At 39.8% G+C, this 15867-nt stretch overlaps 1 protein-coding gene across 1 annotated transcript; it reads right to left on the bottom strand.

The window, feature by feature from the left end:
* Positions 1-289: 289 nt before the first annotated feature.
* On the bottom strand, positions 290-9533 carry olfml1 (olfactomedin-like 1). Its single transcript, XM_087844531.1, has 8 exons — positions 9040-9533; positions 6308-6411; positions 6014-6204; positions 5809-5912; positions 3932-4120; positions 2209-2389; positions 790-949; positions 290-678 (listed from the first exon to the last, which is right to left on the bottom strand). The coding sequence occupies exons 1-8, from the start codon at positions 9163-9165 to the stop codon at positions 522-524; spliced, it is 1212 nt and encodes a 403-aa protein (XP_087700657.1). The 5' UTR covers positions 9166-9533; the 3' UTR covers positions 290-521.
* Between the last annotated feature and the right edge of the window lie 6334 nt (positions 9534-15867).

The raw sequence follows: 15867 nt of genomic DNA, 5'->3' as shown, positions 1-15867 counted from the left end.
AAAACTTGTTCTGGAACTGCTTCTTGTCATATTTTAACACTGGGGTGCCTAGTTCATATCAGCATATCAGTATAGTGTCAGAAATTCACATAAAAACAGCATGCATTATATACGTTGGCACAGTTAATGGCAGTTTTGAGTTTAAATGCAAACTTTCTATTGGAATTTCTGCTTTTTTGCCCCATAAAACTTTTCCCTAAATATAGTGATAACATCGTTACCGTGAGGTTTTTTGATCACAAAAATCATAAAGTGTAAATCTTATATTGTGGTAAACCAAGACAGAAAACAATCCTGTTTTAGGTTGAAATACATATTTCCTTGAACTACACATTAAAATTAAACTTTTTAAAACATTTTAAAACATTTCTTTGGTTACCACATCTTTCATCAGCAACAACACCAGTAGAGCAATTTTTCTTGGGAATGTTGAATAATTACACTTAAGGGGTACCCAGTACATTACAATGCGAAGCAACTGTGTCCTCAACAAACATCAGTATATTAACACTGTTGTAATATTAGTCTGCAATGACTTGGTCATTCTTGCGTGTCTCCACTTTGTATATCGTCTGGTAGCCATCATCCCAGGCATACAGCTGCTTGTCTCCGGGGTGATAGTGGATGCTGCTATGGCTGGTGTAACGTTTCGGGAAGAACATCACAGGACTCTCATTGCTGCACAGGGAACGGGATGGCACAGGGAAAAGAAAGTGGTTTGTCATGTAGATACTGTATGTATGTATGCAGGTGTATACTGTGCATGCATGTGCATGTGTACAAGCCAACCTGTGAATGGTGTCATGGATGTCATAGAGACACTGTATGGTGGAACGTCCTCCATAGCGTGTGTTGTAGACCACATAAAGGGTGCCACATATTAGGAAAGCTCCTTCAGCGTCATGGCTTCTACACTGTGTGTCCCACACAGACTCCACTGCCAAGGTTCCTAACATATAAAGAAACAAAGCTGGACTGAATGGATATATGTTCTTGCTTTATGTAAGTGGCGAGATCAAACCATAGAGGGTACAAAAGATGGATTTACTGCTCTGGGCAAAAGTTTTGAGTCACCCATCATTTCCCAAAAAATATGCAATATAGGTGCATTTATTAAATTTACATAGTATATAGGCAAAAATAGAGTTTATGCAGTTCTTATAGTTTTAAAGCAAATATTTGATGTGACTACAACACAGCCTGAACTCTATGTTAGGGAACCCTTCTTGCTATTTTTTTTAAGTAGTCTAGGGGAATAGTTATCCAGGCATCTTGAAGGACATTTGATGTTTATGTTTTCTTTTGTTATGTTCTCTCTCAAGATTATCCCACACTGCTTAAATAATGTTTCTGGGCTCTGGGAAGGCCAATCCATGACTGATAGTGTTGCATTGTGTGTTTTTCTATCCAGGTATGCAAAGAAAAGCATCTGGACTTCTTTACTGTAGAAGTCCAGACGCTTTTCTTTGCAAGCTCCTTTGACTACGATGACCTGGATGACTGAGAAGCTTCACAGACCTATCCAGGTATGCTTTTACTACATTAGCAGCATGTTTGGGATCATTGTCATGCTGAAAAATGAAGCCAGTTCCTTTCAGATGCTTTACAGATATTATTGCATGGGGAATCAAAATTGTGCTACTTTTATGCTTTGATGAGACCATTTATGGTAACGATAAACTGCACAGTAAATGGGTCAGCTGCAGGGCCAAATGCATTTCTCAGGTCCTGTGTCAGGTCTTTACTAGAATTCTTTGCAATTCTTTTAGTAATCACTTGCAATAGCTGTTGTTTTTTTAGCCTTTCGTGTTCTTTTGACCTCCACTTGTCCAAATAAATAAATAAAGCACTCCTTTGAAAACTGTTAGGAGCAAGAAATAGGATGAGTGAACAAGTTTTCCCGTACATTTCGCCTCCTGTTGCCCATAAAAAAAGTTTTTTTTAATACAGCCTATGGACCAGAAACCACTCTCATGCTTGTTTTATTATATATATATATATATATATATATATATATATATATATATATATAGACTCAATATATATATATATATATATATATATATATATATATATATATATATATATATATATATATATATATATATATATACATATATGTATATATATATATATATATATATATAGACTCAAAACTCAAAACCTTTTTCACAGAGCTGTGTATGTGTAGCAGGAGTAGTACTTTACCTATTTCCAGTTTGGTGATGACCAGGTTTCCTCCATACTCAGCATCTGCATGGATGACCCAGAGGCCAAGTTCATCAACAGCCATGTCCAGGTAAGTGTTGGGGTTCAGACTGTAAACAGGCATGTGACCGGCTCCTGGAAGAAGCATGCTGTCCACCACTGTGCCATTCAGCAGGTCTACCTTTAGGAATTTAATTGATATGAATGCACATCATTATAGCATAGAGGGCCTTTTGTTTGAGTCACTTTATCTAACCACATAATTAGATTAAGTAACTACTGAAATTATGTGAACAGTGGTGTGCTATTTTTGTCACTTTATTAGCACAGAGTTGGAGGGTACTGCATGTTGAAACTGGACTAAGATAAAAGTTAACGTTAGCATGCTAACAAGCTTACAAAAGATTCATTTCAGAGTAGCATTTTTGGCTTGTAGTAGTGCATAATGTAGGTATAATTAATAATATTGTGTTTTTGAGGGTGTTAAAAAGTACAATGGTAAAAAGAGCCATCAGGTTTCAGGCCCCTTTTCTGTGGAACCAGATCTCAGTTTGGATTCAGGAGACAGACAGCTCTCTCTACTTTTAAGATTAAACCTTTCCTTTTTGATAAAGCTTATAGTTAGGCCTAGATCAGGTGACCCTGAATCCTTTCTTAGTTACGCTGGAATAGGTCTAGGCTGCTGGGGGCTTCTCATTATGAACTGAATGTTTCTTCTTCACTCACCTCTTTTCTCTTACTATGTATTTATACACCACTTATAATTAATCTCTGGCTCCTTTCCACAGCATGTCTTTGTCATTTGCTCCTCACATACCCCACAACTCGTTGCAGTAGATGGCCGCCCCTCCCTGAGCCCGGTTCTGCTGGAGGTTTCTTCCTGTTAAAAGGGAGTTTTTCCTTCCCACTGTCACCAAACTGCTTGCTCATCGGGGCTCATATGATTGTTGGGGTTTTCTCTGTACTATTGTAGGGTCTTTACCTTACAATATAAAGTGCCTTGAGGCGATTGTTTTTGTGATTTGGTGGTATATAAATAATAATAAAATGAATTGAATATTAATGTAGACTCTATTTAATTTTGGTGACCAGTACTTGGCTTGTACAAACCAAAGGCTTTAAAAATCCCAGACAAGCCACCGTCTATCAAAGTGTGGTTACTTTATGTACTACTTAAAGGCTTCTGTAAGAAGAAAAAGAAAGAAAACCAGTGCACACATGAGCGACCTTACACAAATTAGCTGTGTTAGCAACGCTCCCATGTCAGCTAGAGTAGGTCAGAATCACTTGCATGGCAATGAGAGGGTCACCGCATTGCTTACTATTTAATATTAAGAAAGTGAGGCAAATATGACATTCCTCACAGACATGTATTATATTTGCGATTAATGGAATAAAATACTGGAAATTCTTCAAACCCTCCCCAAAGTATCCTGACAAAAGTCTTTAGCTCTACTGGAACAAAACTGTTTTCTCTGCTCACTGACCTCAGCTGACACAGAAGTGAAGGAAAGAAAACAAGACCGACTCCTCGGTGACTAAGCTCCCTGTTATGAAGTCTCAAACTGGTAAACTGCAATTGTATCCAGGAACTGTTGCCGAGCGACATGAACGACTTTAATCAACCCCTTTTGTACACAGAGTGCAAATCAACACAAGAATGCCTTGATGTGAAGTACACACGAACAACATCGCCTTCATGTTTGCTAAATCACTTACAAACCTTCACTATTTGGTTTGTTGTATCTGCTTTGTGGTAGTAGAGGAATCCATTGTAGACCACATGACCCGATCCTTGCCAGTGGAAAGGCAGCTGCACCACCTTTGCTGGAGATGAAGTCCTCTCTGTGAAGCTTTGCAGGGAAACGTACTCCAGCATGGTGTTGTTACGAATTCCACTGAGCAGATAAATCTGAAAGATTTCACATTGGGACAAGCTGAGATTTTGCAGCTCAGCTTTATATTCTATTCTTTACGATAAACTGTATAAAAAAGGCTGTTTTAAAAAGCTTTTAGCATTTTGGTTGGCATCATCTTAAGTGTTTTGAGCCGGAAAAACAATTTTTGCACATAGTGGTGGTTAGTAATGTACATCTGTAGGGTGCATGTGTGAACAGCCGCAGACACTGTTTTATTCTAACTAACATTTAAATAAAATCATAGAATTTTACTCACTTATAAAGCTTGAAAAGACTTCTTGGCTGTAAACATGTTCATTTAAAGCACTAAATTTTGCCACTTTAACACAGCAGTCCATGGGAATTGTCTCACTTTTGGAACAAGCCTCAAGTGGCCAATCAATAAATTGCAGTCTGGCCTCAACTTTTAAGTTCAGCTCCAGAATATTGGGCAGGTGGTTTTATTCTGTTGGCCAATCTTATATAGCTACAATACACCCAGCCATTTACATCTGGGTGGAATTATTAATTATTAGGAGCTCCATAGTTTACACATTTGCCTAACAAGCCAAATATTCCTGGTTCAGTCCCAGGAGGAATTCCTAAAGCACTGGCTAAATGTAGCTTTGTAATTATTAAAGTTGTGAACTATTATTTAGTCACTTGCTCACTCATTGCAAGCAAAGAAAACACATATTTAACAGAAATACTGTTCTGACTGTTGTCAAATTTGTACATGTTTGTTTTGTTTGGTTAGTGCACTGGCCCTTTAAGAGAAAGGCATGGACCATGAGTTTCTCTTAAAGGGCCAGTGTGCAGACAGGGGAAGTGTAAGAAAGAATCAGACAATCGACTGAATGTGATCTATGCTGTGATTTATGCTGTGAAAGGCTGATAAAAAGGCATTCCCTGTGAGTATGCATTATTGTTTGGCACTTTATGTTGATTAAGAGCAGTTAATTAGATGCTGTATTACGCGTGCTAATTTATGGTTCGTAGACAGTTGTTTGGTGTTAGCATTAGCACATTGGCACGCAGCTCCTCAAGTAATTATTTTAATTTGTTACTCATCTACACTGTATTTTGTTGTTACAGTTTCACACCTGCCATATAAAGAAAGGTCTAAACCCACTCTGGCGTTAGTGACTTTTGTGTGGAGGTGTTTAACTCCTGGATAGTAGAAAGTGGTTCTACGAGGCCAGTACAAATACCAAAAAATTAGCATCTTTGGGAGCTGTTTTTCTGGCTCCCTGAAAAACAGAGGTCAATTTTCTTACCCTCTGCTGAACCATATTTTTTGTCACTAACTCCTATCAGGAAATATCTGGCTCTTCAGATACAAAGTTACAAATGTTACAACAGCTAGTGTCAAACGTGAAAGGAAAGTGAGAGCCAAGGGAGTAAAATTATACATTATAAAACCAAATGATCTGAAGCTGAGCTCAAAGATGTTAAAATGTTTTGCAGAATACAGGGAAGCTGCTCAGTTGGTAATAATTGTGGTTTTATCACCTTAAGCCAGCCATTTCCATCACAGGTGGTCATCTGATAACAGCTGATGCAATCACATAGGACAAAATAGTCCAAAAAGCACGATTCATTTTGATTATTCAGAGAACAGATCAGTGAGTATCCATTAACAGAGCGACAGTGAGAGAAAGATAAACAGAAGAGTGCAGCTCAGAAGGAAAAAAGAAGAGACCTTGGCTGATCCTTTCGAGGGGTCCTTGAACCAGCAACCATAGGTGTCTCCTGCCTTCTTCACAATCTTGAGAGACTTGATTTGACTCAGACCCGTGCTGCAGTCTGGAAAAAGCACAGAAGCAGGAATGAACATTTTGTTGTTTCTTTTTATTTTCCAAACTTATGTTACGTGGACCTTTAAATATCTCATCTTATTTAAGCACCGTTTTGCACTTTGATCTTGGCTTTCCTTTTCAGCAGGTCGAGTTCTGCCGCTTTTATCTGCTGTTCCAGCAGTGCCTCCTCCATCTCAATTTCAGACTGGCTGGGAATTTTGTTTTCCAAATATTCCAGCTCTCTCTCCATCCGGTCTACACGTACAGACATGCCGTCCATCTGGCTCTTCACCTCTGATCTGTACAGCAAAACAGTGCTTATTTCATGTATTTCATTCATGTTTTCAATTAAATAGTGTGTACTGAGAGAAACTTGTAAAGGAGATCTTTCACATATGTTACCTGAGAACACTGAGTGTAGACAGATAACCTCTGATTTCACTGGAAAGGTCAAAGGTTCTTTGGGTGACACTTGTGGTGCTCTGCTCACACTGATTCAGGCGCTCCTGGTTTCATGAGAAAAGGAGTTAAAATGAGAATATTTCGTTTGAGAATTGATGTTTTCTCTAACAACTAAAAAGGTTCACGTAAATTTTACTTGGTCAGGTATGAACAATACCACAAAGTCTTGCTCCACTCATTCTGTACATTAATAGCACTTGATGCATTGCTTTGTTTTTCTCTACATTGGAGAGACCAAACAGCCACTTCACAAGCGCATGGCACAACACAGAAGAGCGACCTCCACAGGACAAGACTCAGCTGTCCATCTGCATCTTAAGGATAAAGGACACTCTTTCGAGGATGCCAATGTTCACATTTTGGACAGAGAGGACAGATGGTTTGAAAGAGGAGTGAAAGAAGCCATCTATGTCCACTGTGAGAGACCATCTTTGAACAGAGGCGGTGGTTTACGACACCAACTCTCTGCCATCTATAATCCAGTTTTGAGATCCCTTCCCAGACGCCTTAACGCCCACTCACATCCTGGGCCATCTGACCTCAGGAATTCGCATGATAAGGTGGGGCCAGGTTTCACAATGAGCTCACCCGAAACTCTGGCTTATTGGGACCCACACCCAGTTCCACACCTTGGCTCAGGCGATTAGAGGATCATCAGAGGGTCCTTTTGTCCCTCTGTGGGGGGAAACTCCCACTAGGTTTATATCTGGGACTCTCCACCATTTGACCTTAGAACTGAAGAAGCTTCTCGGATGAGAGGTGAAACGTCTTCAAGTAACTTAAAGAAGTCCAGACGCTTTTCTTTGCAAGCTCCTTTGACTACGATGACCTGGATGACTGAGAACCTTCACAGACACTTTGTTTTTAAGTTATTGCATTCACAAGAAAAGTTGACCTCTCACTGTTCATGTCACCCACCCACCCGGCCGTCTGCCAGGCAGGGTGACAATACTCCATCGGCCCTTTTACGGCTCAGAGCCTTCCACTGTGATGGGATCTAGCTTGATGATCACTTGTTCCCTTGGAAGGTGTCACTGCGAGGCAAAGTTTTTCTTAGCATTCACCTCTATTAAGATGAAACACAGTGGACCACATCATAGTGGTCTGTTTCAGCATGACAGTGACCTCAGCCTCAGGGCATGGAGGCTTACTGAAGGGTTTAATGAAAATCAAAATGGTGTGAATTCTCTGCTATTGCCTACACAGTCACCAGATCTCAACCTTGTTTGGAAAACGTAGTGTTAGACAGGATTCACCACCACTGCCATCAAAAAACCAAATGAGGAATATCTATAGAAGCACTTTATTGTCTTGATCCCAGTTTCAGATTCTTGGTTTCACTGTTTTAAGTCACGATCAGGGCATTCCTGTTTTCTGGTTTCCTGGTTTCCTTCACACCTGATCTGCTGCTCTTCATGTAGCCGTGTGCAGCAGATCATCGCCAGATTGTCTTCACCTCTTCGGTGCCCACCAGCCGTCAGCTGAACTCAACTCAACCGCTCCGTGATCTCCAGCCTTCTTTCCTGGAGATTTCCAAACGCTTTTCAGAACCAGTAAATCGCGCCCTCCTAACCGCTACCACCTGCCCACTCTCTGCCAAACTCCCCAGTGCCCTGGATTGTAGTATGGACTCTTCCTTCCTGGTTATGGAAATATCACAGCAAAAGTAAGGCTGAAGACTTTGACTGCCTGCTTTGGGATTCATTCACTACTGCTCACTTACACTCTCTCTCTCCTCCACAGATTGCACAGTTCACCCCCGTTGTTTGTGAGAGCAACTTTTGTGTTTGTTGGATTTCTGGATTCCTGGTTTGGTTTTTCTTTGCTAATAAACTGGAAACTTTATCGTGACATCCTTTCGTGTTTGAGTTCAGTTTTTGCTTTATAGTTATTCCAGAGATGAGTTTCAGTTTTGCAGCCCTGCCTTTTGGCTCATGTCTTGATTTCTATTAGTAGTTTTCAGTTGCCCTTAATCTTTCCTGTGTCTAGCCCCTGTGTTTATGTCTCGGTTCTCCTGTGCTCACTTGTCTGACATTTTGTTAAGTGTTAGTGTTCATGTCTGGGGCTTACATCATATGTTGATTTAGTTGTGTTTTTGTTCCCCTCCCTACTTTTTTCTTTCTTTCTTCTTCTCTTTCTTTTACTTGTACAGGGTATTCTCTCCCTCTCGCTCTATGACAGCTGGGGCTGGCTCCAGCTGTTCTGTAATCCCACGCTGCATAAACAGTAAGAATGATGGAACTGGCATAATTTGTATCTTGACAGCCTCCAGCCAAACACTCTTTAACTGCACAAGTTCACTGATCAGTCTTTTGTCTATTCTACAAAACTTCTGGATTTTGATAACAGACTAAGCTAGTACCTGAAAGTCCTTCAAAATGTAGTAAAGCCACAATAATGAGACATGGTGTATTTCTATAGATTGGAAAAACATACTGACTGATATTTTTTGTTGCCTCATTTAGATTTCCACAACTCTAGATGATCAGATTATGCAGTACAGATGAAATATTCTGAACTGAACTGCAGCATTCAGCAAAATGTCAAATGAGTAACACTACAAACAGCAATTAATAGGTGGGGGCTGAGTCTATGCTCTTTGTGTCTCTGACCTCGTGCCAGATGCACATACACGTAGTTGACGTGAAACAGAAGAACCGACATCAGCTTACCTCCATCTGAGCCAGTCTCCTCTCCAGGTACTGGATTATAAAGGCATCCTGAGACGAGCTTTGGCTCTGGACTGAGCCCACGATCAGACACAAAGATACGAGAAAGAGGGGAAGTATGCCCGACATGACTAAAACTCAATAAGTCTGGCCAGAGTAGTCAGCCCAAGTTTCACTGCCTCTGCAGCTGCAGGGAAACTTTAGTCTTTTTGTTTCTGAAAAACTTGCCAGTATTAGTGAGACCACTTCCTGTATTTCCGGAGCACTCCTGAAGCACAGAGCTCAGTAAAAGTTCTCCAAAGTGAGAGCATACAACAGTTTTGCTGTGTTAAAATCAATCCCAGATTCCTTAAGTGACTGAAATCTTCTCCTTCTACTTTATTCAGGAAAAGTTGTAGCTCCAGAACTTTCTGCCTTGTTTCTCTAATAAGTTGTTGCTTCACTGGGTTTTGGATCCAAGTGAACCTCACCCACGGTCCCTCCCAGTCTCCCTCTCTTCTAGTTGCTCCGTCTACCTCTCTCGCCCACCCTTCTACACTCTGGTTTTTTGTGCATTTGAGGTATGAGAGAACCATCCAACAGAGGAGGGGGAGAAAGAGAGACAGTGAGCGCTAGAAATAACCCCGACAGTTTATACCCCATTGGTCAATCCAACATTTTTTCCATTGTAATACTCTCCAGATGGCCCACTGACACGTCCTCAGTTCTCCCACAGAGCAAACCATGACCCAATAAAGTTACCAGTTAGATATATTAACCAAATCAGTGCTCTATAACCTGTCTGGAAATATTTCTGAAGTATGAGGACAACCGCCATTTATACTAAACTCATTCACAAACACACAAATTGTATTTTACAGGCAGGATTTACAGGCTTTATTTTAATATACTGATACAAAACAATAATTACAAAGTTGTCTTTTAATTTCCATCTTGTTGTCAGGGGGGCTGGAGATAATGCCAGCTACCATAAGAGGAGAGGCAGGTACACCCCGGACAGGTCGCCAGTCTAACACATAGAGACAAACGACCATTCACACCTATGGAAATTTTAGATTTACCAATTAACCCTTTAAGACCTACCATAGAACCAAGTCCGCCAGAGCTTATATTATATTTTTACATGCTGTAGTGCCATTTTTGGGAGCATTTCAAGTTGCTATACATCAATATAACCATTATAGCCCAATTTTTAATAATATGTCTGCATTAAGTGCATAGTAATTACATAAATTGCAAAAAAGTGCAATAAACTACAAAAAGATTGAAAATCTTTTGTTTTTTTAACATACATTTCTAGTTAGAGAAATTTAAGAGGCTTATCCCTCAAAACTGTAAATACAAAAAAGTTGCACAAAATCGTTTCCTACCACAGGAAATTTATTTTGAGTGTCTTCATAGTTTTATTTTTGAAATACACCAATTTTTATACACTGCAGGAAAAATGAAAATAAATATTATAATGCAAATTTGCAAAAAAGCAGCATATGCATCAAAATAAACTATTTCCAGCAGTGCAATATGAGTCCTAAGCATCCCAGAAACGACACAGAAAGTCATAAAGTCAAAGATAACTTTTAAAAACACCAGTATAGGCTCATGAGGCCCTGATGGTAAAAAAAAACTACATTTCCGCGAAAATGACGTCACTTCCGGTTTCGGGCAGGTCATGGTGGACATGCAAAAATTCGCGCTGACATCTATTCCAATGTAGGAAGTGTTATGAACAGCTGATCGGATCGGCAAAGCGTGTTTCTGGAATATTATGTTTTTGTTGCTGCAAGCGCTTTTTATGCAGTTTTTGCAAAGCTTTATGTGGAAGGAAACTGTGACCTAGGACAAGCTGATGGCATAAGATGTAAGTACAACTCCTCCGGTTTCATATGCAAAAAAAGTTATTGCGCTAGCTTATGTGGTTGCAGAGCTACCGGGATTTAAAAATAGTTACACAAAACAGAGCGTGTTCCGACCGGCTTTAAAGGGTTAACTGCATGTCTTTGGACTGTGGGAGGAAGTCGGAGTACCTGGAGAGGACCAACACAAACATGGGGAGAACATCCCCCAACAACTGCACACAGAAAGTACCCGGCCAGTTGCTGGAATCAAACTCAGGATCTTCTTGCTGGTAGGAAACAACCGGGGTTTTAACATCGGTAACATTTTTAGCTCTCAAACAAAGATATGTGAAAATATGTCGAAATAACAAATGTGTTTTGTGTTACAGGGATATCTTGTGGTGATAAAACACAAGCCAACTAGCACCATCACCTCCAGTCTCATATAACTGCTTTGTTTTAGCATAGCTTGAACCGCTGACCCTGTGCCATGCTTGGTTGCACTGCACATGACATACCTTTTACAATCTGCCAACGATTGGAGATCTGGTCGCTACAGGGGTCCAGAATTACAAGGCTTATCCATTGTCATGCAAAGGCAGCCACTGAGGGGCCACATTCCTGTGTACGCCTCATACTTTCCCCAGCCTCCAATAAAAGGGGAGGTTTGCTGCAGGACTGGGTGTACAATCTTTGTCAAATCAAATATGCAAATCATAAATAAATAAATCCAACCAGATGTAGGCAGATGATACTGCGACCCTTTAAAGATGCAGCTGAAAGATGAAGAAGGAGAAAAAGATACAGCTGTCACATAGGCCATCCACCCATCCATCTATCCTCTTAACTGCTTGTCCATTTTATAGTCACAGGGAAGCTGGAATGTGTCCCAGGTGCCACTGAGCAAAAGGCAAGATGCACCCCACATTGGCTGTTTATCTGTAGGTCCATGTGGGTCATGCTTTTGATCATTTCTAGGCTGTAGCAGTCTCTTGGTGATGATAAATATAAAGACAAGCTCCTTGCCCACATTCTGAAGAAATGAAGGAAAGTTAGGTTAAAAACAAAACTTTGAACTCTTTCACACATTACAACAGATTCTGTACAGACAACAGAAGTAGCTACTGTTACATCACATTTTAGCATCATGGCCATCTTATCCTCATGACCGTATTAGGACGAGAAGGCGGAGTGTTAAGTTATCAGCCAATAAGCTTTGTTACCAAGATGCTTTTATAGATCGCTTCCAATTAGTAACAAAAAATAGAATACTTGAGTAACTGAAATCACCAAAAGCGAGGACGATGCACGTAGATGGATGAATTCAAAATCCTGCTCCTCACATACAAGGTCTTAAATAATCAGGCCCCATCTTATCTTAATGACCTTGTAGTACCATATCACTATCTCTACTTTTAAGATTAGGCTTAAAACTTTCCTTTTTGCTAAAGCATATAGTTAGGGCTGGATCAGGTGACCCTGAATCCTCCCTTAGTTATGCTGCAATAGACGTAGGCTGCCGGGGGATTCCCATGATGCATTGAGTTTTTCCTTTCCAGTCACCTTTCTCACTCACTATGTATTAACAGACCTCTCTGCATTGAATCATATCTGTTATTAACCTCTGTCTCTCTTCCACAGCATGTCTTTTATCCTGTCTTCCTTCTCTCACCCCAACCGGTCGCAGCAGATGGCCCCGCCCCTCCCTGAGCCTGGTTCTGCCGGAGGTTTCTTCCTGTTAAAAGGGAGTTTTTCCTTCCCACTGTCGCCAAAGTGCTTGCTCATAGGGGGTCATATGATTGTTGGGTTTTTCTCTGTATCTATGAAGCGCCTTGAGGCGACTTTTGTTGTGATTTGGCGCTATATAAATAAAATTGAATTGAATTGAATTGAATTGAATGTACAACAGGGGTCACTGGTTGCCAGATAACTCCATGAAAAATGTTGTAAAACTCATTTGCACCACAAACACGTTTGAGATTAGCAAATGTGAGGCACACAGTTAGTGGCTACAAGTGTCTGTGTTGAGATCTACCTAAACAGGTGAGTTATTTAAAATAAAATAAAAAATCCCTCCAGTACAGATGAATACGAAGGGTGGAAATTAGCTATAAGCTAATTAGCTGTAAGTTGGGAGTTTTGGGGATTAACTCACTTTTGTAGCCAGCATCACTTCTGTATTGGCTTCAATTTTCTTTAGCCTCAATTGTTAAAATTACGCTATAATTATATGTCATTAACATTTCCTGATGTAAGTGCTGCTCTGGAAAACTTTAAATCAATGCCACTTATCATGCAGACATATTTCATTTCATTTCATTTCATTTATTTGTTCATTTCAGGAAAACTTATTAATGATAAGCTTTTAAGACATCTTCCTTTAAGATATCTTACTATGTGGTTCCAAGTTTAAACTATTTCAGCTGCGAGGTTTCTGCCCTTGCTCCCATCCCTGTTGATCCATGTAATATTCTGACTGATTTAGGTCCAAATGTTATCGCTGCCAGATAATTCTTGCTTAGCTGTTTTTCCACAAGTCTCCATTGGCTGCCTTTCAGAGGCACGTGAAACTGTTTTCTTGGCTTTTGTGGTGACAGACAACATCTGGCTATCAGCTTTCTCAAACACCCGATCTTGGCTGTATGGAACGCAGAGCTCTGGTTAGAGTATCAACTACATGCGAGCAATAAAAGATGATAGAGGAGAGCTTTCTAACACGTTTTTTTTCTACCTAACCTATTTGTGAAAAAACACCAACACTATATCATGCTGTCATCATTACAGGTTTTAACCATGAGATGGCGCCACATCATAAAAAGAATACACACAATACTACAGCACAGTGCAACCCAACTGTAGGCACTGCCCTTAACACCACACCCCCATGGCAACCACCCACTCCCCCCACCACCTCACCTGTGGTCTGTAATTACAGCCTGCTGCTAAATCCTCTGTGTGGTGCAGTGGTAATAATGAGGATCCTACTCATGACCGCTACTGCATTGCTGTGGTTACCACGGTTTTTGGGGGCTTGCATGCTGTAAAAAATAAAACATTGCCCATTAGTGACTCCAAATCATGGTTTATTGTTGCATGTCTATAGGTCACAAACACTTTAACAGCTTTTTCTTTCTTGGATGGTTTCATCTGGAATACCTTAAGAGGCATACTCTCCGTTATCTCAAAGACAGAAGTTATGATCAAATACTCAATCTCATATTGTAAGAACTTTTTGCAATTTATTCCTTCCTAATTATTATTATTATTTTTTACTGTTAACGGCGCATGAACGATTTGACAAATTACCTATTATATATCGTTCACTGTTTCATCACCTGTGAGTAATTTATTTCAGCAAAGACAAACGCTGTCATTCACTTTATTGGAGTGTAACACAGTGAAGCTCTTAATTATTTGAAAGGATTATGTATTGCTTTCGATTTCTTCTTGCCCTTTGTATGTACCTCTACTGATATATTCTTTTATTCTTGTTCTATCATTTTTCTATTTTTATTTCTGTGCAGCACTTAAGTGCTTTAGAAATAAAGTCAAAGTGAAATAATTATTCAGGACTTTCACCTAATATTACCCCTGCTGAACCCACATTATAGGCAGATATGAAGATTCTTTTATCACATTTTTAAATCATAATCAGCTTTTTTTGACTTTTTTTGTACACATATATGATACTGGGCTCCAGCTGTTTCTTAGCTCTCATTGTACATAACAATGTAGAAAAAAACTGACAACATGACACAGACAATAACAACAGGCATAGCATATTTAGTTCAATGCTGGAATTGAATCTTTTTTAAAATTAGGTATGTGAGGTGAAGTAAGGTAATGGTTCTTGCCCTGTTTAAGTGGATCTCATTTCTCTTAACCACGACTTTATAATCTTCTGGTTGTGCACGACACATTCGTGTGGGCCCACACAGCCCAACCACACATAAACACACAATGCGATGTAACCTCATGAAAGATTCATTACAATTTGCGCAGGAGTCCTATAAAATATCCATAGAGTCACAGCAAGACATCTAACTGAGTTTGCATTCAGGGCTGCCAGAAGTAATCCCTAGAGCTTTGTGTGTGTGTGTGTGTGTGTGTGTGTGTGTGTGTGTGTGTGTGTGTGTGTGCGTGTTTCTCTGTATGAGTCTGTATTTGTGTAAGAAAGGAGCATGTTTACAGTATGTTTGCTCATTTATACTATATGGGTTTATACCTTTCTATGCATGTGTGCATATGAGCTATGCATTCATTTACTTTAACAGTGGCTTTAAATACATGTACGCACAATACCAAAAGCTGGTTATATTTGTGTGCATGCACATATGCAACATCTATGTGTATTCCGCCATGCATGTTACTTCTAGTGTGCACTAGTGTGTGTTCTTGAACGTGTGTGTATGTGTGTCTGAGTGATTGATTGAGTGATGCCAGCTTCCCACCACCCTCTGTCTCTTGACCTTTCCTACCAGTCTTTGTGTTTAGCAGATGATGAGATTTTAATGCCAGCCAGTGCAGACAGGTTCCATCAGGATACAGCTTACACTGAGCAGCACAGGAGGCAGACGGCGGGAAAGAAATGTCCATCATGTCATTGGTAGTCTTTAAAATTGAGTTTTCATTGACATTTCGACGTTCTCATTTCTAAAGTAAACATCCAGTAGATTTTTCTTTTAGTTAAAAAAGAAGCTAATTAAATTTCTGCAAAGTTCATTGTGAATGTACAATAGTCGTTTTTTAAGATTTCAATTGAGTCATGTAAATGAATGGACAATTATAAAACAATAGACTGAGCAAATGCAAACAGATGATGGTTCAAGTCTGAGCTTGCGTATCTAAAAGGCAACATGCTACTTCGATGAGGAAAACAGATCAATGATCATCATTAAATCATTTAAAACAGAATCATATGAATTAAGAAGGGTGGTGACAAAAACTCCCTCATAATCAAGATATGTGTGTTTGCCTGGAAAACAACACTACAAAT

Source organism: Neolamprologus brichardi, chromosome 7 (genome assembly GCF_056152115.1).
Source record: "Neolamprologus brichardi isolate AB-2024 chromosome 7, ASM5615211v1, whole genome shotgun sequence".
In the NCBI taxonomy this organism is placed as follows: Eukaryota; Metazoa; Chordata; class Actinopteri; order Cichliformes; family Cichlidae; genus Neolamprologus; species Neolamprologus brichardi.
This window is presented reverse-complemented; position numbering and strand designations above follow the sequence as displayed.